At 42.8% G+C, this 24,172-nt stretch overlaps 1 protein-coding gene across 1 annotated transcript; it reads right to left on the minus strand.

The window, feature by feature from the left end:
• Nucleotides 1-129: 129 nt before the first annotated feature.
• LOC311130111 (electrogenic aspartate/glutamate antiporter SLC25A12, mitochondrial-like) lies at nt 130-23,798 on the minus strand (the record flags this gene model as incomplete). Its single annotated transcript, XM_084162792.1, has 18 exons — nt 130-343; nt 460-550; nt 688-846; nt 1,144-1,282; nt 2,341-2,481; nt 5,100-5,180; nt 5,406-5,458; nt 6,335-6,493; nt 9,250-9,334; nt 10,474-10,558; nt 11,105-11,198; nt 13,495-13,633; nt 13,736-13,882; nt 18,191-18,330; nt 19,074-19,189; nt 20,464-20,606; nt 23,183-23,236; nt 23,787-23,798. The coding sequence occupies 18 exons, from the start codon at nt 23,796-23,798 to the stop codon at nt 130-132; spliced, it is 2,052 nt and encodes a 683-aa protein (XP_084018918.1).
• Between the last annotated feature and the right edge of the window lie 374 nt (nt 23,799-24,172).

Here is a 24,172-nt window from a genome sequence, read left to right on the forward strand (position 1 = left end):
GGAGAAGAGATGTTAAATTTTTTAACCAAACCATTTCAGAGGGATGACAGGACAGAGACATTTTAAGACGCCCTACTCAAGGAGCTTGCAGCCATTTAGCAGTAAAGTGTTGAGAGGGAGACCGACAGCTTACGAGGCCGTAGGCTCGTTTTTGGGCACAGCTGGGGCTTGGCTAACAGACACCACTCCAGAAGACTTGAACTTGGGCAGGTGTAGACCAAACTTGTTCTCCACACCAGCGAACGTGGCAGCAGCCAGACGGTAGCCTCCTACGTGGTCAGCACTTACAGGGGGAAGGTCGGAGATCCTCGACTTAGGAGTTGGCTCAGAACCGGTGGGGCGACTGGGGGGAAAAGATTTGGGAAGGATAAACAACATACAATGGCAGACATAAACTGACATCCTTGTAACTGTAAGTGTACTTCAGTTCACTATAGGTGAGCCAGACAGAATACTCACTGTCCTCCAAAGTCGATGTAGAACCATCTCTGCAAGAGTTCATAAGTCACCAAGGTTACACCAAACTGTGGCGAGGACCTGCAGACACGGGCTGGTGGGACAGAGGTTAAAATTACAATGTGGGATTTCACATTTTCTCTGATGTCTTCAAGAGAGCAATTATGGGAGCCACGGAGTGCCTAATTTCCCAGTCATGAAACCGCTCATTTGAGTGCGTGTGTCCCCTACCTCCTGCTCCCTTCCACAGGGCCCTGAAGCCCTCCTCAGCAATGATCTTCCTGAAGCAGTCTATAACGCCGTTGTATGTGGTCTGGCCTGCGCGTGCCGCCACCTGAAGCCTGGTCTTGACGACATCGGCAGGGGTCACCAGGGAGGCAGCAGGTATACCTTAGGAGGTGTTGCACAACCCACATAATGAGGCACTCTCACTATGCAGGAACAGTATCACCACTGATGGCAAGCAGTGCAGTACAATGCCAGGTTTAAAATAGAAAAGGAACAGAATGTCCAGTCATTTACTGTACATGTTATAGAAAGTAGATTACAATCATATTGAATATACTGTTAATGATAAAAAAATATATATATTAATTGACCTTAAGCATTTCTTCAGGTCTAGTGTCGATGCTATGTCTATAGGTTGAGATGGTGAGGTTTGCAGCTGTGGTTGTTAGCGCTAGTTACCTGCTATGGCACCAGCAGTGAGCAGCTGCAAAGCGCCAATTCTGCCCTGTTCGTCTGCAAACTCAGCCTTGGTGTGGGCGTACACAGGGAAGTAGATGGCAGAGAACGGGATGTCACGCAGAAAACAGGCTTTCGCTCCCTAGGACACACAAACGCATAATGATTTATTTTATATGACCCAAAATAACTACACCTGCAAGAACATCGCATTTTCATGGTACATTACTTTATTAGATATTTTCTCATGATAACGCTTTGAGTGCTTTTAGAAAAAGATTCTATACTGAAAATACAGTATTGTATATTGCACAGGTTTATGTGGAATCATCAACATCAAATGAGTTAAGTAGTGTCGACATCTGGTCTCTTTAGTCCAGGTTTGGACTACTGTACTGAATATTCTACAATACTGAATATTCTACTGTAATTCATATGTTTGACCCTGATGGTGTAGAGGGTAATTGCAGTGGTTCAGGCGGCCGCTGTGGCTACGGGATCATCTAGCCTGGGAGCTCCAGTGGATTATTGTTGGCTGGCTGTGAACCTCAGCCAACCAACAGAGGAGCCTGGCGGTGCGGTGGGTCACAGAAGGAGCCAGAAGGCCCCCAGGCAGCACTGCTCCCCCGTGGTTTCCCCCGGGGCCCCCAGAGAGCTCCCTCCCTCCCAGCCCGCAGTCTCTCAGACACACACCGAGACAGCATTAACATGGACCCGTGGTCTACTGGGCCCATCCACAGGGAGGAAGTGAGTCTCTTTTAACAAGCTCCACATTGTCTGCTTCTCATTAAAATATGGACCATGAACACATTACTCGAGATGTAAGTAAACCCACGAGAACTTGGAAAGGAGCAGTGGTAAAGCATAATCCCCCCTCATTTTCTGTTGGTTGTTGGCAGCCGTGGTCTCCCTGCATGTTAAACACTGTTTTGGAAAGACATAATATGATTGTAATAGTCAGTTGGGAATCTAGCTAGTCATCCTACTGCAGACTGTGCCTGCTCATCAGAACTCTCATATTCCTTATGTAATATCAGCATTGTCTTATGTAATAGCATTGTTAAACAGTCATACAGTATGTATTGTTCAACATCACAGCAGCATAAGCTGCCCTTGGGGGTGACATCATGCAGAGGTGGTTGAGTTAGGCTATAACATAGGTTTTTAGAGTGGTGCTGTGATGTAGAGGAGTTTACCCACCTTGTAGAGGCCAAAGAGGCCCAGGTCCCTGACCACAGTCAGGGCACCAACCCTTCGGGACGTGGTGATCTCTCCGGCCACCTGGAGACGGATCTTGACTATCTCCAGAGGATTGGTGAAGATCACCTGGGAGCCTCCAGCCTGCAGAACACAACCCAGGTTAGGGTGAGAAGCAACAATACATGTCACAGTGCACCAGTAACAGCAATGTTATAAGATCGTCTTACTCATTTTCTGTCTTACTCACTTTCCATCTCACAAATAAATCTATATCTATAATGCAAAACTTAAATTGTCAAATGAAAGTAATCACTTACAGTAATTAAATCCTTTTCATTTATTTGTTTACTTGTGTCCTATGATTAAGGGGTCAGCCCATGGTGAGGATGATAATAACTTATGGTGCCTAAGCATTTCACCCCAATAAGCACTTTCAAATTAGCTTTGTAAACTTAAACACAAAATACACTTTTCTAGCGCTAATGTCGCGCTGTCAGACAGTGGTCTTGATGGGAGCAGGAGAAACAAGCAGACATTGAGGGAGGAAACAGTGGGGTCAGGGAAAGACAGGCGTGGTGTGAGGAGAAGCCTGGCTCAAGGCTGGAAGGCCCTGACCCTGGCACCAGCCCTCTGCCCCTTCCCTCTCCCCAGGCACCCCAGGCACCTCCTGTAGAGGGGTGAGTGGCCCAGCCTGGCCTCGCCCCGCACACTTCCCCAATTCACCCCATTCCCAGGGGAGAGCGCTGAATCACCATGCTCTGCTCAGGGCCAAGACAGGGACGCCCAAGGGCACAGCCCCTCTGACTCAGGCACATTTATCACCCTCCCCAAATCTAATCAGGCCCCTGGATGCCTGCTGGTGACACAGAGGGCAGGGCTCCTATCTGTAAACATCCGAGCGCTGTCCTAAAAAAAGCTCAGGCACGTTTAGTCATTTTCAAAGTGGAAGGGGAACATCTGCTACTCTGAAGATTTATGCATTCATCCCTCTGTCTCTATCTCCTTTATATTCCCCACTTATTCATTCAGTCAGGAGGGATAACATTACAACAAACTAACAGAACATTTGCCCTCTACAACAGGGTTATTCAACTGGGGTATGTAAAAAAAAGAAAACATGTCAGTGGGGTATTTTATGAACATCGCTAGCAACAACAGAATACATGTATTTTTGAATGACATACCTGCAGTAAAAAAGAGGAGAATATAGTATCTTCTTTGTAATGATGTCAACTTTATTTCTCAACTCCTAATATTGAGCAAATTACACTCGTTGGATTCAATTACACTCACTGTAGTATTTGACATGGGCTTTGAAAAAGCACTCACAAATAGGCTACTAGTGCGGCAAGTGCCGCTGGCTGCCGGTAAGCTTTCTTGACTTGGACATTCATTTTTTGCCAACACATGGCCTACCAGCTAAACAGATGATCTTTTAGCGAAAATGTGTTTGGAGTTACCTTTCTAGCTAATAGGCTGTGTTAGAGTTTACACTTCCTCTTCCAGTTATATTGTGGGGAGGTCAAAATAATTAAACTGTCTATCAAATCTATTCATTTTAAAATGTTGATTACTTCTCCTTGCCAATATCATTCACCTGATGATAAGACAAGATATGTGATTATTTTTTGGTAACATATGATGGGGGTCCCTGGGTCATCGGTTTGCCTGGAAGGGGGTCCCTGGGCAAGAAAAGGTTGAAGACCCCTGCTCTACAATGTGAAACTACTTTACATGAAGACCATGTTTATCAGATGTGCAAGAAATTAATACTATGGGGAAAATCTCACAAACATGAATATCAATGCTTACATAATACATTAGAGAAGATAACATTGCAGGGTGGTGTCCTTCACCAGAACTAAAAAGTTATAGGGTGCATGCTATGCTTGTTGTTGTACTTGTATGGTGTATGGACCTGTGGTGCCCATGGGCCCATGGCAGATCAGGCCTCAGGTATGTGCAGTCCTGTCAAACTCAATCACAGTGAGGTAAAGCCAGCTCCATCCCATGGCCCTCCAGCCCTTCTTCCTCCAATTACAGGCTGACAGGGGTCATAACCCCACAGACCCTGCCCTCCGTAGGCAACCTGCAGGCTCTCCTCCCCGCCCTGTCTGTTTCGTTTCACTTGGACTCATTTAGCAGAGAGGTAGGCCGACGGAATTGCGCGCTTTTTAACCAATGCACTCACCAAACGTTAGTGTGCCTAATTAGCACGCTGAGGTAAAAATAGTCCATTCACAGGCATCATTTCTCAAATTGTGCCCAATTATAGGGTTCAGAGACCAAAGAGCGCCTTTCTATTCAGCCCCCCTAGTTATTTAGGATGTCAATACACTGGCGGGAAGCTTGAATTAGAGCTTACATTTATATACAATAACTCAATATCCGTAATTCTAATTGAAAATGAAAAGCTTATAATTGTATTTTCATATCAGTCAGAAAGAATTAAGCTAAACCTTGAAGTTGAAGGAGTTTGAAAACCACAAAAATGTCCTCCCGTTCTTGGCTCAATGTCTGGAATTCAAAATGTACACCCATGAGATGCAAATGTTCATAAACTGAAAGAGAAAATCTTACAGAATGTTTTAGTTTCAACAAAAATCTTGTTTCACTTCCCCCACATCAAGGTCAATTAGATTTATGTGAGTCAATGCCAACACTTTAACTTTGCTTTGCATGAAGCACAAGGGTATTTTCAGCCCTCACTCTGTATAGACAGACTGTCTATACGAAGACATCCTCACGTCAATACTTACAGTTGCACCAGCCAGGACTTCTGCAAACAGGGGAATGGTGTTATCTTCTGTGGTGAATTTGTCTCTTACAAAGTCATTCATCTGTAAGAAAAGAGAAGATAATCAGACAAGCACAAAGCACACTTTAAAAAAAAAAAATCCTCAAGGAGAATGACAATGAGTGCATCTAGTCACGTCTTGGATTTTGGAAGACGTATTGTATTTTCTGTGAGATGGTATTCATGTTCAACATACGAAGGGTACAACTTTTCCTTATTGTGCAATGAAAGTGAAGGCACTCTAAGGGAAATGATTGTAATGACTTACCGTGAGTTTGATAGCTTTCTCTGGGGCAACACCGATAAGCTGTGGTACGAGACCTGCAAAACAGTATTCATGGAGACCTTTTAGATTTCCTGTCAGAGGAAGACACTGACTGGAAATGAATGCATCCACTGACAGTCCCTACAATGAAATCAGCATGATTCTTGTCTGGGTAAAATAAACAATCAATATTTACAGATACGGCTGATACATCTGATGCACCAAACGACAATGCCTCCCATTCAAATGAACAAAAAGCTCAAATATGACACTGGCAGTTGTATGGACTCAGCATTGTTGTGGCCTGATCCCAGTGTCGTGTGGAACAGAGAGAGCTGTGTGGCCCTGGTGGGAGGGGGGTCAGTGCTATAGCGCTGATAACCACTGTACTGTTTCACCGTCCGTCCTTCAGTGAGCCAGATAAACTTCTGAAGGAGCTAGTGAGTGACTCCTCATGGTATGCAGCCAGAAAACAGTCAAGCATGTCTGTCTCTCAGTCAATCCCCCTCTCATCAGTGTGGAAAGATAAAGAGGGAGGAAGGAGGACAGAGCAGAGAGGACTAACAAAGAGCTGCAGTGACGGAGGCAGCAGTAGATGGCAGTCTTGACTTCCTTCATCTGAGAGCCCTCTCACAGTTTTATATATCACAAGCCTTCAGCACCGTTATCACTATACTGGAAAACATGGATCTGACACTTCTACATGAGTTCTGTTTGCGTTTTTCCTCTGGGACGTTTTCAGCTAGCTAGGTAATGACAATGTGGCCCTCCATGGACTTGGTGAATTTAGAACATGAAGGCAAATGTTTCTGCTATTATGCAAACCATGCGGATGATGATCCTGGCAGAACAACATAACTTGTTTTGGAGGACCCGATGACCGTATCTAGCATTACATAATAGAAACCCATTCACCATGCTTTAGTTTATACCTCTGTAGAATCCAAAGAATCCCTCATATCGGAACACTTTCTTGGCACAGTCGAAGCTGTTCTTGTACATGAGCTCTCCTACGAAGGAGCTGGTGGAGCGCTGGTTCTGCATACGGGTCTTCACCAGATCAATGGGGTACACAGCGGTCGCACCCGTGGCTGAAAATCACACACCATCAACATACTGTATTCACACCATCAACATACTGTATTCACACCATCAACATACTGTATTCAAACCATCAACATACTGTATTCACACCATCAACATACTGTATTTACACCATCAACATACTGTATTTACACCATCAACATACTGTACACACACCATCAACATACTGTATTCACACCATCAGCATACTGTCCTCACACCATCAACATACTGTATTCACACCATCAACATACTCTTCTTGGTGATAATATTCTATGATCTTCATATATTCACAGCAAATATATGTATAATTATTTTAACTATTTAGCAGACAGTTTTTAGGTACTAAAGATTGGTTAGTATAGTATAGCTAAAGATTGGTGTTTTATTGTTTTGCTGTGGGCATATAAACAAGAACAACAGTCATTAGGCCCAGACAGAGTATTGACTATGGAGTCTGTGGGAGAGCCGTTGTGTAGATTGTGTCTATTGTCTGACGAGGCAGCCATGCAGCAGGTTTCCCTAAATGCAGCTCTTAGCCACAGCGGCTTGTCATGTCTTGTCTCTGACATCAAAGGCCTTGTAATGACTCTGGCTCTCAAGCATGCAAAGAGCTGACACCCTTCATCAGCAAGAGAGGTTGAGAAAGGTCTCATCATCGCCATGGAGAGGCACCGATTTCCCTCAACTGTCCATTGATCATTCAGAACTGATCACCTTCCTCAGCAGCTGGTTCAAAGACCCACAGCCCACAAAGACATAGGGTCTTAGGAAGTTGCATGTTGGTTGCACTCACACACACACACACACGCACATACAGTGGGGAAAAAAAGTATTTAGTCAGCCACCAATTGTGCAAGTTCTCCGACTTAAAAAGATGAGAGAGGCCTGTAATTTTCATCATAGGTACACGTCAACTATGACAGACAAAATGAGGAAAAGAAATCCAGAAAATCACATTGTAGGATCTTTAATGAATTTATTAGCAAATTATGGTGGAAAATAAGTATTTGGTCACCTACAAACAAGCAAGATTTCTGGCTCTCACAGACCTGTAACTTCTTCTTTAAGAGGCTCCTCTGTCCTCCACTCGTTACCTGTATTAATGGCACCTGTTTGAACTTGTTATCAGTATAAAAGACACCTGTCCACAACCTCAAACAGTCACACTCCAAACTCCACTATGGCCAAGACCAAAGAGCTGTCAAAGGACACCAGAAACAAAATTGTAGACCTGCACCAGGCTGGGAACACTGAATCTGCAATAGGTAAGCAGCTTGGTTTGAAGAAATCAACTGTGGGAGCAATTATTAGGAAATGGAAGACATACAAGACCACTGATAATCTCCCTCGATCTGGGGCTCCACGCAAGATCTCACCCCGTGGGGTCAAAATGATCACAAGAACGGTGAGCAAAAATCCCAGAACCACACGGGGGGACCTAGTGAATGACCTGCAGAGAGCTGGGACCAAAGTAACAAAGCCTACCATCAGTAACACACTACGCCGCCAGGGACTCAAATCCTGCAGTGCCAGACGTGTCCCCCTGCTTAAGCCAGTACATGTCCAGGCCCGTCTGAAGTTTATTAGAGTGCATTTGGATGATCCAGAAGAGGATTGGGAGAATGTCATATGGTCAGATGAAACCAAAATATAACTTTTTGGTAAAAACTCAACTCGTCGTGTTTGGAGGACAAAGAATGCTGAGTTGCATCCAAAGAACACCATACCTACTGTGAAGCATGGGGGTGGAAACATCATGCTTTGGGGCTGTTTTTCTGCAAAGGGACCAGGACGACTTATCCGTGTAAAGGAAAGAATGATTGGGGCCATGTATCGTGAGATTTTGAGTGAAAACCTCCTTCCATCAGCAAGGGCATTGAAGATGAAATGTGGCTGGGTCTTTCAGCATGACAATGATCCCAAACACACCACCCTGGCAACGAAGGAGTGGCTTCGTAAGAAGCATTTCAAGGTCCTGGAGTGGCCTAGCCAGTCTCCAGATCTCAACCCCATAGAAAATCTTTGGAGGGAGTTGAAAGTCCGTGTTGCCCAGCGACAGCCCCAAAACATCACTGCTCTAGAGGAGATCTGCATGGAGGAATGGGCCAAAATACCAGCAACAGTGTGTGAAAACCTTGTGAAGACTTACAGAAAACGTTTGACCTGTGTCATTGCCAACAAAGGGTATATAACAAAGTATTGAGAAACTTTTGTTATTGACCAAATACTTATTTTCCACCATAATTTGCAAATAAATTCATTAAAAATCCTACAATGTGATTTTCTGGAATTTTTTTCTCATTTTGTCTGTCATAGTTGACATGTACCTATGATGAAAATTACAGGCCTCTCTCATCTTTTTAAGTGGGAGAACTTGCACAATTGGTGGCTGACTAAATACTTTTTTCCCCCACTGTACATACACACACTCTCTCTCTCTCTCTCTCTCTCTCTCTCTCTCTGTGTCTGTGCCTATCTCAATGGCTGTCATGTCAGAGGTTCCTTGTATCAGTTCCTCCCAGAGTAATTAGACAGAGATTCCATAGCGGTTCCGGAAGATTTGTGTCATTCCAAAGCTCCGGCTCCAAAGACAGCCTGGAGCCACCAGTGGCACAGCAGCACAATGCGGGAGCCTCAGATCAGAGCACCTCTCCCTGAAGCACAATGGGCAGACCCGGCCCCAGGGACTCAGTGCGCCAGTCTGACCAGCTTGGGTTACCCCTCAGTGGGCCGGGGGCTCTTCCGTAGACATGTCACTCACCTCCAGCGAGTGCGCCCAGACCGAACCTGTAAGCAGACTCTGCAGCCTGGAGCAAGACAGACCGATGTGGATCCCCGTGAGCTTGCTGTTGAGGGAGAAAAGACAGGAGATCAGAACACCAGGAATGAATCGACTTCTATTAAACTGTAGTGAACCAGATACATTGTGGAAAGAAAAATGTTATGGACCACTCAACAGAGGAGGGAAGCTATGGAATGTAGACATCTTGTCGTGGTATAAGTCTTATTCATAAGCCAGTATTGTATGTCACGACATAGACACTCAGGCTACGGATACAGTACTGTGTAGGATAACTTTCCAGAACTATCCATTGATTACGATGAAGCTAGTGAGAGGTTGAAGGCCTCATGCTTAGTTGAATTTTTTTCAACTAAGCATAATTTTGTGTTATCTGCCTGATCTCTGGTTTTGTTCTTGATGTTGAAAGTGGAGCCCCTTTGTTTTCTCTGTGCTGCCGTGTAACAGCTTAATCCCACAAGCCTTTCCCATGTAGAGATACGTCTCTACATTAATTATTACACTGGCTAAGTAACAGTTGGAGTGTGTCTGCCCTCCTTGGTGTAGTGAGCAACATCTCCCAGATCAGGCCCATCCACCTCCCCAGCTGCTTTCACTGAAGGCAGCATGCTAATGAGATCGAGGCCTTGATCAAAGGGTTTAAGCAATTATCCTACTTCCACAAAGGGGCAGACCTGAGAACACCAACATGTTCTTGTCATTCCTTTTTCCCCAAAGCCACATTCCAGACCTCTGAGCAGAAGTCCCGGAGCGTGAGTGGACCAAGGCCTGACCACAGTCTGATTTACAGAGCTGTGTCGTTTGGAAAGATAGGAACTATTTCCGCCTCCTAGATCCACATCTCTCCAGCACTCTCACTGTGCTCCTAGCCTCCTACTCTAAACAGATTTAGCCAGATGCTCCACACACTAGCAGACTCCTGAAAAGCCATCCTGATAAAAGCTTCACAGATATGTGATTGTGTCTGATGTATATGTCCACACTGAATAAAATGGGACATGCTTTTATCCTAGGTGTTCATAATGCACATTCACAAAGAAAGAGAAAACATCAACACTCTGCTAATTACGTCATCAAACACTCCCTTTTGTTGCGCTCTAATAAGAAAGCATAGTGGGAGAAGAAGGCATGCAGTAGATAAAAGGCAGCAGGTAACTCCATGTGGTCAGTCATTCAGCAGGGTACCTGTCTTTGGATCTCAGCCAGGTGGTATGGGAGTGCGCCCTCCTCCAATGGTGCTATCCTCTCGATGTCCGCCAAGTTGAGCTTTCTTAAGAACAGCAGGGGAGAATCACAACGTTACGCCAGGAAAACCAAACACAGCATCCCTCACACGGAGGTGATGCAAGATTTTCCACAGACATTTTACAGCCTTATAACTTGAGGTTATTGCAGCTTTAATATGAGTTTGTATACACAACAGACAAACAAAGCTGGATATATTCCCACAACTCAAGCAGTAAATAAAGCTGTCTTAATGCCAGTGATACACAGATATTCCTCACTGGCCCAACGCATCGTAAAGTCTGTATCCATGCTTACGTTTCTCTTGTAAATCAACCAGTGGAGCCACAGTTGTTAAACTGAATGGGCAATAACTTATAATTTACATCCAATAAATATAAATGTAACTTTTTTTCCATTCACAGATTCATCAGAAAAAGCTATTTACAATAAATGTGTTAGATATATTGAATTCATGTGGAGGACAGTAATTCAATATTTGGCCATGCAAAGGCCATGTTGTATGCGTGTGAGTAAAAAGCACAAAGCACCGGTGATGTGTCACTGAGACTGGAGAGAGTTTGAACCTTACCCAGAATGAGCGTGGAGACCAGAGAGCTGGTACAGGATGTCAATTTCCATTGGATTGATCTGACCAAACTTGTTGGCAGCACTAACAAACTCTTCTGTGGAACAATACGGAACAGAGGAAGGCATGTTATGTAAGAAAAACCAGGCAGGGGGTCACTTACTAAGACTAGGGATGTAGGGATACAGTGGGTGGGTAGACCTGCTGCAAGGGTAACCAACCACATCAGCAGTACACTGCAAAGGTGAAAGGGAAAATATAACATAAATAACTATCACTATCAGAACAGGTCAACTATCAATTCCACAGATCTAAGGGAACAGTCTAAACTAATACAGTGGGGGAAAAAAGTATTTAGTCAGCCACCAATTGTGCAAGTTCTCCCACTTAAAAAGATGAGAGAGGCCTGTAATTTTCATCATAGGTACACGTCAACTATGACAGACAAATTGAGGAAAAAAAATCAAGAAAATCACATTGTAGGATTTTTTATGAATTTATTTGCAAATTATGGTGGAAAATAAGTATTTGGTCACCTATAAACAAGCAAGATTTCTGGCTCTCACAGACCTGTAACTTCTTCTTTAAGAGGCTCCTCTGTCCTCCACTTGTTACCTGTATTAATGGCACCTGTTTGAACTTGTTATCAGTATAAAAGACACCTGTCCACAACCTCAAACAGTCACACTCCAAACTCCACTATGGCCAAGATCAAAGAGCTGTCAAAGGACACCAGAAACAAAATTGTAGACCTGCACCAGGCTGGGAACACTGAATCTGCAATAGGTAAGCAGCTTGGTTTGAAGAAATCAACTGTAGGAGCAATTATTAGGAAATGGAAGACATACAAGACCACTGATAATCTCCCTCGATCTGGGGCTCCACGCAGGATCTCACCCCGTGGGGTCAAAATTATCACAAGAACGGTGAGCAAAAATCCCAGAACCACACGGGGGGACCTAGTGAATGACCAACAGAGAGCTGGGACCAAAGTAACAAAGCCTACCATCAGTAACACACTACGCCGCCAGGGACTCAAATCCTGCAGTGCCAGACGTGTCCCCCTGCTTAAGCCAGTACATGTCCAGGCCCGTCTGAAGTTTGCTAGAGTGCATTTGGATGATCCAGAAGAGGATTGGGAGAATGTCATATGGTCAGATGAAACCTAAATATAACTTTTTGGTAAAAACTCAACTCGTCGTGTTTGGAGGACAAAGAATGCTGAGTTGCATCCAAAGAACACCATACCTACTGTGAAGCATGGGGGTGGAAACATCATGCTTTGGGGCTGTTTTTCTGCAAAGGGACCAGGACGACTTATCCGTGTAAAGGAAAGAATGATTGGGGCCATGTATCGTGAGATTTTGAGTGAAAACCTCCTTCCATCAGCAAGGGCATTGAAGATGAAACGTGGCTGGGTCTTTCAGCATGACAATGATCCCAAACACACCACCCGGGCAACGAAGGAGTGGCTTCGTAAGAAGCATTTCAAGGTCCTGGAGTGGCCTAGCCAGTCTCCAGATCTCAACCCCATAGAAAATCTTTGGAGGGAGTTGAAAGTCCGTGTTGCCCAGCGACAGCCCCAAAACATCACTGCTCTAGAGGAGATCTGCATGGAGGAATGGGCCAAAATACCAGCAACAGTGTGTGAAAGCCTTGTGAAGACTTACAGAAAACGTTTGACCTGTGTCATTGCCAACAAAGGGTATATAACAAAGTATTGAGAAACTTTTGTTATTGACCAAATACTTATTTTCCACCATAATTTGCAAATAAATTCATTAAAAATCCTACAATGTGATTTTCTGGATTTTTCTCTCTCATTTTGTCTGTCATAGTTGACGTGTACCTATGATGAAAATTACAGGCCTCTCTCATCTTTTTAAGTGGGAGAACTTGCACAATTGGTGGCTGACTAAATACGTTTTTCCCCCACTGTAAAACATAATATTACAGTGTTAATTGACCTTATTTACTTAGAGCTAAGGAAAAATTATATTGTGTTTCCTGACACCATTCTGTCAAGAGAGGTGAAACACCCATGATAGTACTGTACAGCCTCAGTTCATGTATGAAATCACATTTCCTCACTCTCAAATGAGGTATGAGCAGGAGTAGGCTACAAATGTAGAATCTTAATTTGATCACCCTGTTGCAAGAGGACTTTCCTGCAATGCCGGAAATTTTAAATTTGTAGTGTATTTGAGGTTTAAAAAGGCTTCTGAAGTTTGAAATTTCCACTTACAAATTTCAGACTTAATTTTCCTTCAATTTACCAACCCCTGTAAAAATGTATATTAATTATAATCCACACAATTATTCACATTTCCTGTTGCTGCAGGATTATATCCTGCTGTAGCAAACTTGCTCAAATTAAGATCCTACATGTGTACCTTTGGTGACGAGGGTATCCTTGTATGTGCCAGCTAGTGTGCTGTAGATCTTGCGGATCAGCTCCATGTTGTTAAGGAGGGCGTTGAAGGCATTGAAGTAGGAGAAGCTCACCATGTGGGAAGTGCTGCCTCCAGCCGCCTATGGAGAGAGGAACAGACACTGTGAGGTCTCCTCATGCACACAGTGCCCTTACAATAATCTAATGTTGAAACTGGGAAACCATAGCTGTCTCTAACTAACTGAGACCAGGTTCTCCTCCACAAAGGGGGTGAGCATATGGTGGCGGATGGTGGCCATGATGTCGCTGAAGTCCATGGCAGAGATGGTACCAATCTTGCTCTTATCCTTCTGGGCAAACGCCTGGCGGGCATGCTCCAACTGCAGCTCCTACATTGAGAGGAAAGGGTATAAGTTTGAACAAAATATACAAAGAGCAGGCTCCTGTGACATAAACGCATTAAATTACCTTGGATGAAATGGAACATTGGAAAAAAACATGACATCATGTTGGACGATGTCGGACGCAGTTTGGCGCATGTGGAAGCATTAGATGTGACAGTGTTAGACCCTGGCTCTTGTAATCATCGCTGTCTCTCAGGAGTCTAATAAAAACCATGTCCCCCTGAAGTCTGATCCCAGGCCTGTGCAGGACAGCAGGCAGGTGTGTCGGGAGGAGCACAGGGATGATTCAATAGGACAGCCATGCAATCAGAGGGGAAGCAGGGGGGCCACTGCCCCAGGGTCAGCTCTGCTGTCAAAGCTGATCACATAATAGCAGCGGATACTTCTCATCTATATACATAACTCATTGTGCCATAACAGAAAACAGTGCATCATGGTAACTTTTTATACTATACACTTTTACTCCATATCTTGTAAGAGTTGGGGATTACTTTGATACCCAAATGCAGGTACAGATGTAGGATCTTAATTCAAGCCAGTTTGCTACAGCAGGAAAATAGTCCTGCAGCAACAGGAAATGTGGATTATAATAAATTGACATTTTTTGTAGGGGCTGATACACTTTTCGTTAAGTTAAATCAAGTCTGACATTTTAAAGTGGAAATTACAAACTTTAGAAAGACCTTTTAAACCTCAAATACACTACAAGTTTGCATTTCCTGCTGTGCAGGAAAATTCTCAGCAACAAAAGAGTGATCAAATTAAGATCTGTACAGTACTTGGATGCTGCACTAAAGATGGATACTGTAGCACATAAGACCCACACTACAGGCGCTGTTTACTTTCCTTGTATACTAACAGTTATGTTTTTTAATTCCAGTTAGACTGGAACAATGTAACCTCCAGAAGGTGGAAGGACATATTCTGTTAAAAAATGCACTAAACTTTCAGCAGTTTTGTTTATGACTATGTTAGATTTAGCTGAATCACATTCAAGAATGTATTAGCTGGAAACAATGTTACAAAACATCAGCAGAGAAATAACAGCTAAACCAAATGTTGGTTTGAATGAAAAGGTCACACACAAGAGTCCTTGTGCGCTGGTGGGAACCCTTAGTCAACCATGATCCACCGCAAACTGCTGAGGCTTTACACACAGTAGAGTAGTGGAACCACAGCCAAGCCATTCCAACTCCCAGACCACCCTGCTCATCATCTGAGCCCACAAACCCCTTCACTCCAAACAAGCTACGTCCACAGCCATACAGTGGCTTGCGAAAGTATTCACCCCCCTTGGCATTTTTTCTATTTTGTTGCCTTACAACCTGGAATTAAAATAGATTTTTTGGGGTTTGTTTCATTTGATTTACACAACATGCCTACCACTACCACCATATTTTTTATTGTGAAACAAACAAGAAATAAGACAAAAAAACAGAAAACTTGAGCGTGCATAACTATTCACCCCCCCCAAAGTCAATACTTTGTAGAGCCACGTTTTACAGCAATTACAGCTGCAAGTCTCTTGGGGTATGTCTCTATAAGCTTGTCACATCTAGCCACTGGGATTTTTGCCCAGTGGCCAAAAAGCTCAATTTTAGTCTCATCTGACCAGAGTACCTTCTTCCATATGTTTGGGGAGTCTCCCACATGCCTTTTTGCGAACACCAAACGTGTTTGCTTATTTTTTTCTTTAAGCAATGGCTTTTTTCTGGCCACTCTTCCGTAAACCCCAGCTCTGTGGAGTGTACGGCTTAAAGTAGTCCTATGGACAGATACTCCAATCTCCACTGTGGAGCTTTGCAGCTCCTTCAGGGTTATCTTTGGTCTCTTTGTTGCCTCTCTGATTAATGCCCTCCTTGCCTGGTCCGTGAGTTTTGGTGGGCAGCCCTCTCTTGGCAGGTTTGTTGTGGTGCCATATTCTTTCCATTTCTTAATAATGGATTTAATGGTGCTCCGTGGGATGTTCAAAGTTTTGGATATTTTTTTATAACCCAACCCTGATCTGTACTTCTCCACAACTTTGTCCCTGACCTGTTTGGAGAGCTCCTTGGTCTTCATGGTGCCGCTTGCTTGGTGGCGCCCCTTGCTTAGTGGTGTTGCAGACTCTGGGGCCTTTCAGAACAGGTGTATATATACTGAGATCATGTGACAGATCATGTGACACTTAGATTGCACACAGGTGGACTCTATTCAACTAATTATGTGACTTCTGAAGGTAATTGGTTGCACCAGATCTTATTTAGGGGCTTCATAGCAAAGGGGGTGAATACATATGCACGCACCACTTTTCCATTATTTATTTTTTAGATTTTTTTTAAACAAGTTCTTTTTTTCATTTCACTTCACCAATTTGGACTATTTTGTGTATGTCCATTACATGAAATCCAAATAAAAATCCATTTAAATTACAGGTTGTAACGCAACAAAATAGGAAAAAACGCCAAGGGGGATGAATACTTTTGCAAGGCACTGTACTACTGGCTTTATGGCTCATATAATACTCACATACAGTGGGGAAAAAAAGTATTTAGTCAGCCACCAATTGTGCAAGTTCTCCCACTTAAAAAGATGAGAGAGGCCTGTAATTTTCATCATAGGTACACGTCAACTATGACAGACAAAATTAGAATTTTTTTCTCCAGAAAATCACATTGTAGGATTTTTAATGAATTTATTTGCAAATTATGGTGGAAAATAAGTATTTGGTCAATAACAAAAGTTTCTCAATACTTTGTTATATACCCTTTGTTGGCAATGACACAGGTCAAACGTTTTCTGTAAGTCTTCACAAGGCTTTCACACACTGTTGCTGGTATTTTGGCCCATTCCTCCATGCAGATCTCCTCTAGAGCAGTGATGTTTTGGGGCTGTCGCTGGGCAACACGGACTTTCAACTCCCTCCAAAGATTTTCTATGGGGTTGAGATCTGGAGACTGGCTAGGCCACTCCAGGACCTTGAAATGCTTCTTACGAAGCCACTCCTTCGTTGCCCGGGCGGTGTGTTTGGGATCATTGTCATGCTGAAAGACCCAGCCACGTTTCATCTTCAATGCCCTTGCTGATGGAAGGAGGTTTTCACTCAAAATATCATGATACATGGCCCCATTCATTCTTTCCTTTACACGGATCAGTCGTCCTGGTCCCTTTGCAGAAAAACAGCCCCAAAGCATGATGTTTCCACCCCCATGCTTCACAGTAGGTATGGTGTTCTTTGGATGCAACTCGGCATTCTTTGTCCTCCAAACACGACGAGTTGAGTTTTTACCAAAAAGTTCTATTTTGGTTTCATCTGACCATATGACATTCTCCCAATCCTCTTCTGGATCATCCAAATGCACTCTAGCAAACTTCAGATGGGCCTGGACATGTACTGGCTTAAGCAGGGGGACACGTCTGGCACTGCAGGATTTGAGTCCCTGGCGGCGTAGTGTGTTACTGATGGTAGGCTTTGTTACTTTGGTCCCAGCTCTCTGCAGGTCATTCACTAGGTCCCCCCGTGTGGTTCTGGGATTTTTGCTCACCGTTCTTGTGATCATTTTGACCCCACGGGGTGAGATCTTGCGTGGAGCCCCAGATCGAGGGAGATTATCAGTGGTCTTGTATGTCTTCCATTTCCTAATAATTGCTCCCACAGTTGATTTCTTCAAACCAAGCTGCTTACCTATTGCAGATTCAGTCTTCCCAGCCTGGTGCAGGTCTACAATTTTGTTTCTGGTGTCCTTTGACAGCTCTTTGGTCTTGGCCATAGTGGAGTTTGGAGTGTGACTGTTTGAGGTTGTGGACAGGTGTATTTTATACTGATAACAAGTTCAAACAGGTGCCATTAATACAGGTAACGAGTGGAGGACAGAGGAGCCTCTTAAAGAAGAAGTTACAGGTCTGTGAGAGCCAGAAATCTTGCTTGTTTGTAGGTGACCAAATACTTATTTTCCACCATAATTTGCAAATAAATTCATAAAAAATCCTACAATGTGATTTTCTGGATTTTTTTTCTCATTTTGTCTGTCATAGTTGACGTGTACCTATGATGAATTACAGGCCTCTCTCATCTTTTTAAGTGGGAGAACTTGCACAATTGGTGGCTGACTAAATACATTTTTTCCCCACTGTACATAGCCCTCCCTGTTTTGGTGATTACTTATACTTGTTACAGCTTCAATACGTTACATAATGGTGTGTTTATTATGCTATTATAATCCGCCCATGTCTACCTAAACCATGATAGAAAAATTGCCTCCAACATTTGTACTGTTCATAAGGTGGCTGGTAATGTCCATGCCTATACAGTACCTGCAGAAACTGAGTGAACTCCAGGTAGCTGAGGTTCTTCTTTCTGTCATTGCCAAAGTGTAGCCTGATGAACTCACAGTCCCAGTTGAAGGGGATGTGGTGGTGCACTGTGGTCTGGCTGAAGATGTCCCGCACATTGGCTGCCAAATGAAAGATTGATGAGTAACATCAAGAGATTGAAAGAAAAACAAAAAACATACAATATATGTCCTTATCTCATTTCTGGGAACCTACAAATCCAGTCGATATGCACAGAGGGGGAATATGGCCTTGCTGACAATCCCATCGCCATCATGTTGTGTGAGTTCTAAGCATATCTAGGACACTGTGTCTGAGCACTGCCTTCATTTTCTATCGCCTTCATGGGGACCCGTGCTGCACAATGAGCATTGCAACCAATCTTTTGTCCTGTAAAGATGTGACTTGTTATGATGTGGTATTACCCACAGCTCTCTCAGAGCTGAGACTATTCTTCGCTTAGACGACACCTCTAGAATAGAAGCTGCTGACTGACCAACCCTATACTACTCTGCAGTCTCCAGAAGCCCAGTATAGAGAGACACACTAGCGCACAAACTGAATACACACTAAGCACACATGCGAGACCTACATTCATTTTCTACACTGAAAACAGCTATACAGCACCTTATTGCACAAGGTCCTTAGTTATACATGAGATATATTCATCTTATATCATCCACTTCTTACATAGAAATGGGTCTTGCACAATGGGAAAGTGTATGGTCATTGCCCCTAGGTAAACGCTCTACTGATGCTGTGCCCATTAGCTATGACATGATTATGACATGAAACAGACAGGACTGGGATGCAACAGGACAGCCATCCCCACACACCAGGTCATTGGGCATCCCCATGTACATACCAAATGAGATGTCCCCTGTGCCAGTCTTGTCAAACAACTGAAAGGCAACTATGAAAAGGGCATCTGGGACACACAGAACCGATTCAAAGGCCAGAAACTCCTGGAAAGAGATCAGTCTGTTTGGACAAGAAAGAAAGAGTACTATCTGAAAAAATGACATTTCTCTGCAAATTCAAAGGTACATCAGGAACCCTAACTTCATTTGAGCACACAAATAACTGTAGCCTACCTGTATCATTTACATAAAAGTGAGCAAAAGCAACAGTCGTTAAAACAACCACTTTTAGATGTTGGAGCATTTTCTTTTCAAGAAAAGGTCAAGTGCTGTATAACTATTTATTTGACCCATGTTTATAATATGCTCTACAGTCTATGGTGTGGATAGGAACGTGCTGTTTAGTTTTATTTAAACGAGATGCTATCTCCAGTCTTTGGCATTATGCAAATAATACGTCCGCTTATCTTATCAGGTGGATATTCAATAAAAACAAACATGGGGTGTTAAACAACTGATGAAGATGGCTATTCAGGCAATGTGAACAACCTTGTGATTAATCATTAATCACTTTCTCCATGTGACTGATTTCTCTTTACTACTCCTTGTCTACACCAATACAGATGTAGGATCTTAATTTGAGCCAGTTTGCTACAGCAGGATAATCCTGCAGCAACAGGAAATGTGAATTTTTATGTGGATTATAATTAATGGACATTTTTTGTAGGGGTTGATACATTTTTCATAAGGGAAAATCAGGTCTGAAATTTCAAAGTGGAAGTTATTAACTTCAGAAGCCTTTTTAAACCTCAAATACACTACAAGTTTTACATTTCCTGAATTGCAGGAAAGTTCTCCTGCAACAGTGTGGTCAAATTAAGATCCTATATCTGTTCACGTAACATTTAGAACCACATTGTGTGTATCACATGGTTACATTGGGATCTTGTAGGTAGTGAAACAGTCATCAAAATGTTAGTTTGACCCTTTTTTTCTTTAAAAAATCTCAATTCCATTTCCGCTGTATGATGTCTTGTAGAAACTCTTGTTAACCCCTTCTATATCAGGGTCACTAATGTTGAGGATCATCTATTTTTTTTTATATAACCTTTATTTAACCAGGTAAGCCAGTTGAGAACAAGTTCTCATTTACAACTGCGACCTGGCCAAGATAAAGCAAAGCAGTGCGATAAAAACAACAACACAGAGTTACATATGGGGTAAACAAAACATAAAGTCAAAAATACAACAGAAAATATATATACAGTGTGTGTGAATGTAGTAAGTTATGGAGGTAAGGCAATAAATAGGCCATAGTGCAAAATAGTTACAATTTCGTATTAACACTGGAATGATAAATGTGCAAAAGATGACACGTAGTGGAAGTAGACTTACCCATCCTTGCTGGTGTCAGCTACTCCAGCGATCAGCTGCACAGTCTTCCGGTTGTGGTCCGGCTGGTTGTGCAGACCCAGGAAGTTCTGCACAAAGTCCCTGGGGGACATGTAATGCTCCCCATCCTCAACCACACTGGCATGCTGAAGGGAGACAAAAGACCCAGATGAGTGTAAAATGTAAATTCTCAGAAACTCAATACAAACTCATACTCATACAAAACTCCATGCCTGGAGTCACTTTCCCAACACAGCCTTTCTTTGCGTTATATCACAGTTCCCTCAACACCTACTGTATCTGACAACACTTACAGTTAACTTTACTTCTGACAATAGTGTGTCTGTGTTTCTATCTTGATTTTGTCTCCATAGTTATACTTATTTTGATTTATATTATGTGCTTCTAGACATTCCATCAATGCTAGGCAAAAATACCATAGTTCAAAAACAATCTAGTTCTTGCAATTCATTGTGTTCTAGTAATTTATTTGAGTTGTTCAGTGAATAAACAGATAGAGAACTTCAGCTACTTGCTTTCAAAACACTTCAATAAAGTTTCAAGATGTATTATTACCTCCTAGAGAGAAATTGGTTATTATTTTATGTTCTTTTTTTTTTACCCACAATGACACAGCACAAGCTGTAGTGTAGCAAGTCATCAAGGCAACAAAGCTTCACAAACCACTATCATGTTAAGTGTCACAATCACGTATGGAGATAAGTGCAGTGCAGTATATTATATTTCATATACAATATGGGATGTTGTAAGTACAATGTAATAGATAAGTACTAGAGCAGCGTATAATGATATGTGACATTAGGGCTTCAGCTGTGGCATTGCAAGGGACTGCCAAGTCATCTGAAAAATGTATTTCTAAATTAAGACACAGACAGTTATAATCAAATCCATTTATAACTTTACACATACATTTACATTTTAGTCATTTAGCAGACGCTCGTATCCAGAGTGACTTACAGTTAGTGAGTGCATACATTTTGATACTGGCCCCCCATGGGAAACGAACCCACAACCCTGGCGTTGCAAGTGCCATGCTCTACCAACTGAGCTACAGGGGACTAATGTGCATTGAATGCATGTGCACTGCTTAGAAAGAGAATAGGAACAGCATTTTTAGCACTGGTGGTGCTAAAACTGACCTCTCGTCTAGGCTTTAGAAAATGAAAGGTCAGTTTTGGAGTCAGGGTTGGGTTACAAGCTGGAACAGAGATAGCTCAGGAAACACAAGCACTGCATGAACTGGCAGCATAAAGGCCAGGCTCTGGGTATACAGCCAAGCACAGGGAGAGAGAGGGAGTGAGCAAGAGCGAGAGAGAGAGAGAGAGAGAGGGAGAGAGAGAGAGAGAGAGAGAGAGAGAGAGCGAGAGAGAGAGAAAGAGAGAGAGAGAGAGAGAGAGAGAGAGAGAGAGAGAGAGAGAGAGAGGGGGGGGGGGGGGGTCAGAGGGAGTGAGAGAGTGAGAGAGTGAAAAATAAAAGAAGAAAGAGTGAGAGACAGTAAAAGAGAGAGAAAGAAAGAGACCTTTACAAAGAATGCATTTGAGACCACATCTCACTGCACACTCTTGAGTTAATGTTTTAAGTGAAAGTATTAATTCCAACCAATTTATTAACCCATTTATTCACTACATCATTTGGCATCAATTTATCTTCACAACAAGCCTCAAGTGCTTCTTGATCAGATTAGGCAGGTTGGACAAAATGGCCCTTTCATCCATTAATTAACTAGCTATTTCAGTGTGATATGTTTATTACTAATTAAAGGTGCATATTAAAACAGCTATGCCTAATATTAATTACAGGTGCATATTAAAACAGCTATGCCTAATATTAATTACAGGTGCATATTAAAACAGCTATGCCTAATATTCATTGGGGTGCTTTCAGAATTAATCAATGCAGTGTTGTATGAAGAAAGAAGAAGGTCCTAAAATAGTACTAGGTCAAATAAGGAGTCCCTCCCTGGTGCTGTCTGTTGCAAGAAACATGTTTACACTCCTAACAATGGCCTAGCAGCCTTCTGCTTGTTACTATGTGTGACTTTGTAAAGCACAAGAACGCATGTTTGAAATGATTTGCAAAAACATCTGTATCTTCCAGACATCTGAAGATCCAAGTAAATGTCACACCCTAAAAGAAGTCAGGCAAGGAGAAATTCCTTGGTGAAGGTGATCCAGAATTAGTCCAAGCATTTGTGTGACCTTTCCTTGTAGTATTGAACAGTAGAGGCAGCACACTCAAGTGTATCTCTCTCTCGCTCTCTCTCTGTGTGTGTGTGTGTATGTGTGAGTGTGTGTGTTTGTGTGTGTGTGTGTGTGTGCATGTATGTGTGTGTGTGTGTGTGTGTGTGTGTGTGTGTGTGCGCGCGTGTGTGTGTGTGTGTGTGTGTGTGTGTGTGTGTGTGTGTGTGTGTGTGTGTGTGTGTGTGTGTGTGTGTGTGTGTGTGTGTGTGTGTGTGTGTGTGTGTGTGTGTGTGAGAGAGAGAGAGAGAGAGAGAGAGAGAGAGTTAAATTATGGTCTCAGTAGCTTTTCCATAATGTAGCTTTGCCTTACAATCTAGGTTATCATTAAAGACAATAAATTAAAAGTTGCATGCTCTTTTCATTCATCCAAGAACAGCTGCATTTAAAGAATCAAAGAATATAAATAATGACTATTTTAGTGCCATAGCAATATTGGGACCACTTGTGAATGACAGTCTTACCTTCAGAAATATAGTCCTCAGCTCATTGGAATCGCCTCTTGCGGTTGTTTCCACCTAAAATATACAGTTGGAGTCATCAAATCCAAACCTTGATGAATCTGGTAATACAATGACAGTATGAGAATTCCATAGGACGCAACGACACTGCATAGGCTACAATATAATAAAATAATTAGTGCGGAGACAGCAATCGGTTGCTTGTCTTTGAAGGTTCGATGTTTGAAAAATCAGTAATAGGCTACAGGACTCGTAGTCTACAGTTGAATATCAGCCCTGCCACCAGCAACATGGTCGCCTTTGCTATTTTCATTACTGAACCGCCTACTCGACCTTCACCACAATAAACGTGCTATACAATAAAAGTAGCGGAATAACTTCCATTAGATCAATAAACAATACACTGTAACAAGGTAAACATTACTCAATTATCTCTCCAAGGCCGACGTGCCCACGAAAAGATGCTGAAAGATGACCATTCTGTTCGTTAAAAAAAAGTATATAATATATGCGTCCGCATCGGTAAACTAGCGTCCATATCCAATATAAATAAACCGTTTAAATACAAGTAATATTAATTTCTTATAAGAAATATTGACGGAGTCACCTTGACCGCCATGCTGAGTGTGACGTCACGTTGACTAGCAGTGCAGGCGCTTGGCTACTGTAGCCTATGATTCGGAGATGACAGCATGACAATATTGAAGAAGACCTCAATGACAATGTATTTTAGGCAATACTGTAGCCTCGTACTGTAGCGTCGTGCTTTGCCTGTTGACGAGATACAGTGCAATGGGAGTGTTGCCAGCTGTCAGCAGAGTCTGGCACGATTCCTGCGCACGTGGCTCATATAAGGACATGATGCACTGCTGTGTGGGCTATATGAACCTGCAGATATTTTATAGCGTGCATGCTCAACTAAAACAAATCATCAGAGGACTAAGCTATGCTAGCTGTGCACAGTGTAAAGCGACTCCTGTGTAAAAACCTATT

The sequence above is a fragment of the Coregonus lavaretus genome (genome assembly GCF_964263955.1).
Source record: "Coregonus lavaretus genome assembly, chromosome: 5".
Taxonomy (NCBI): Eukaryota; Metazoa; Chordata; class Actinopteri; order Salmoniformes; family Salmonidae; genus Coregonus; species Coregonus lavaretus.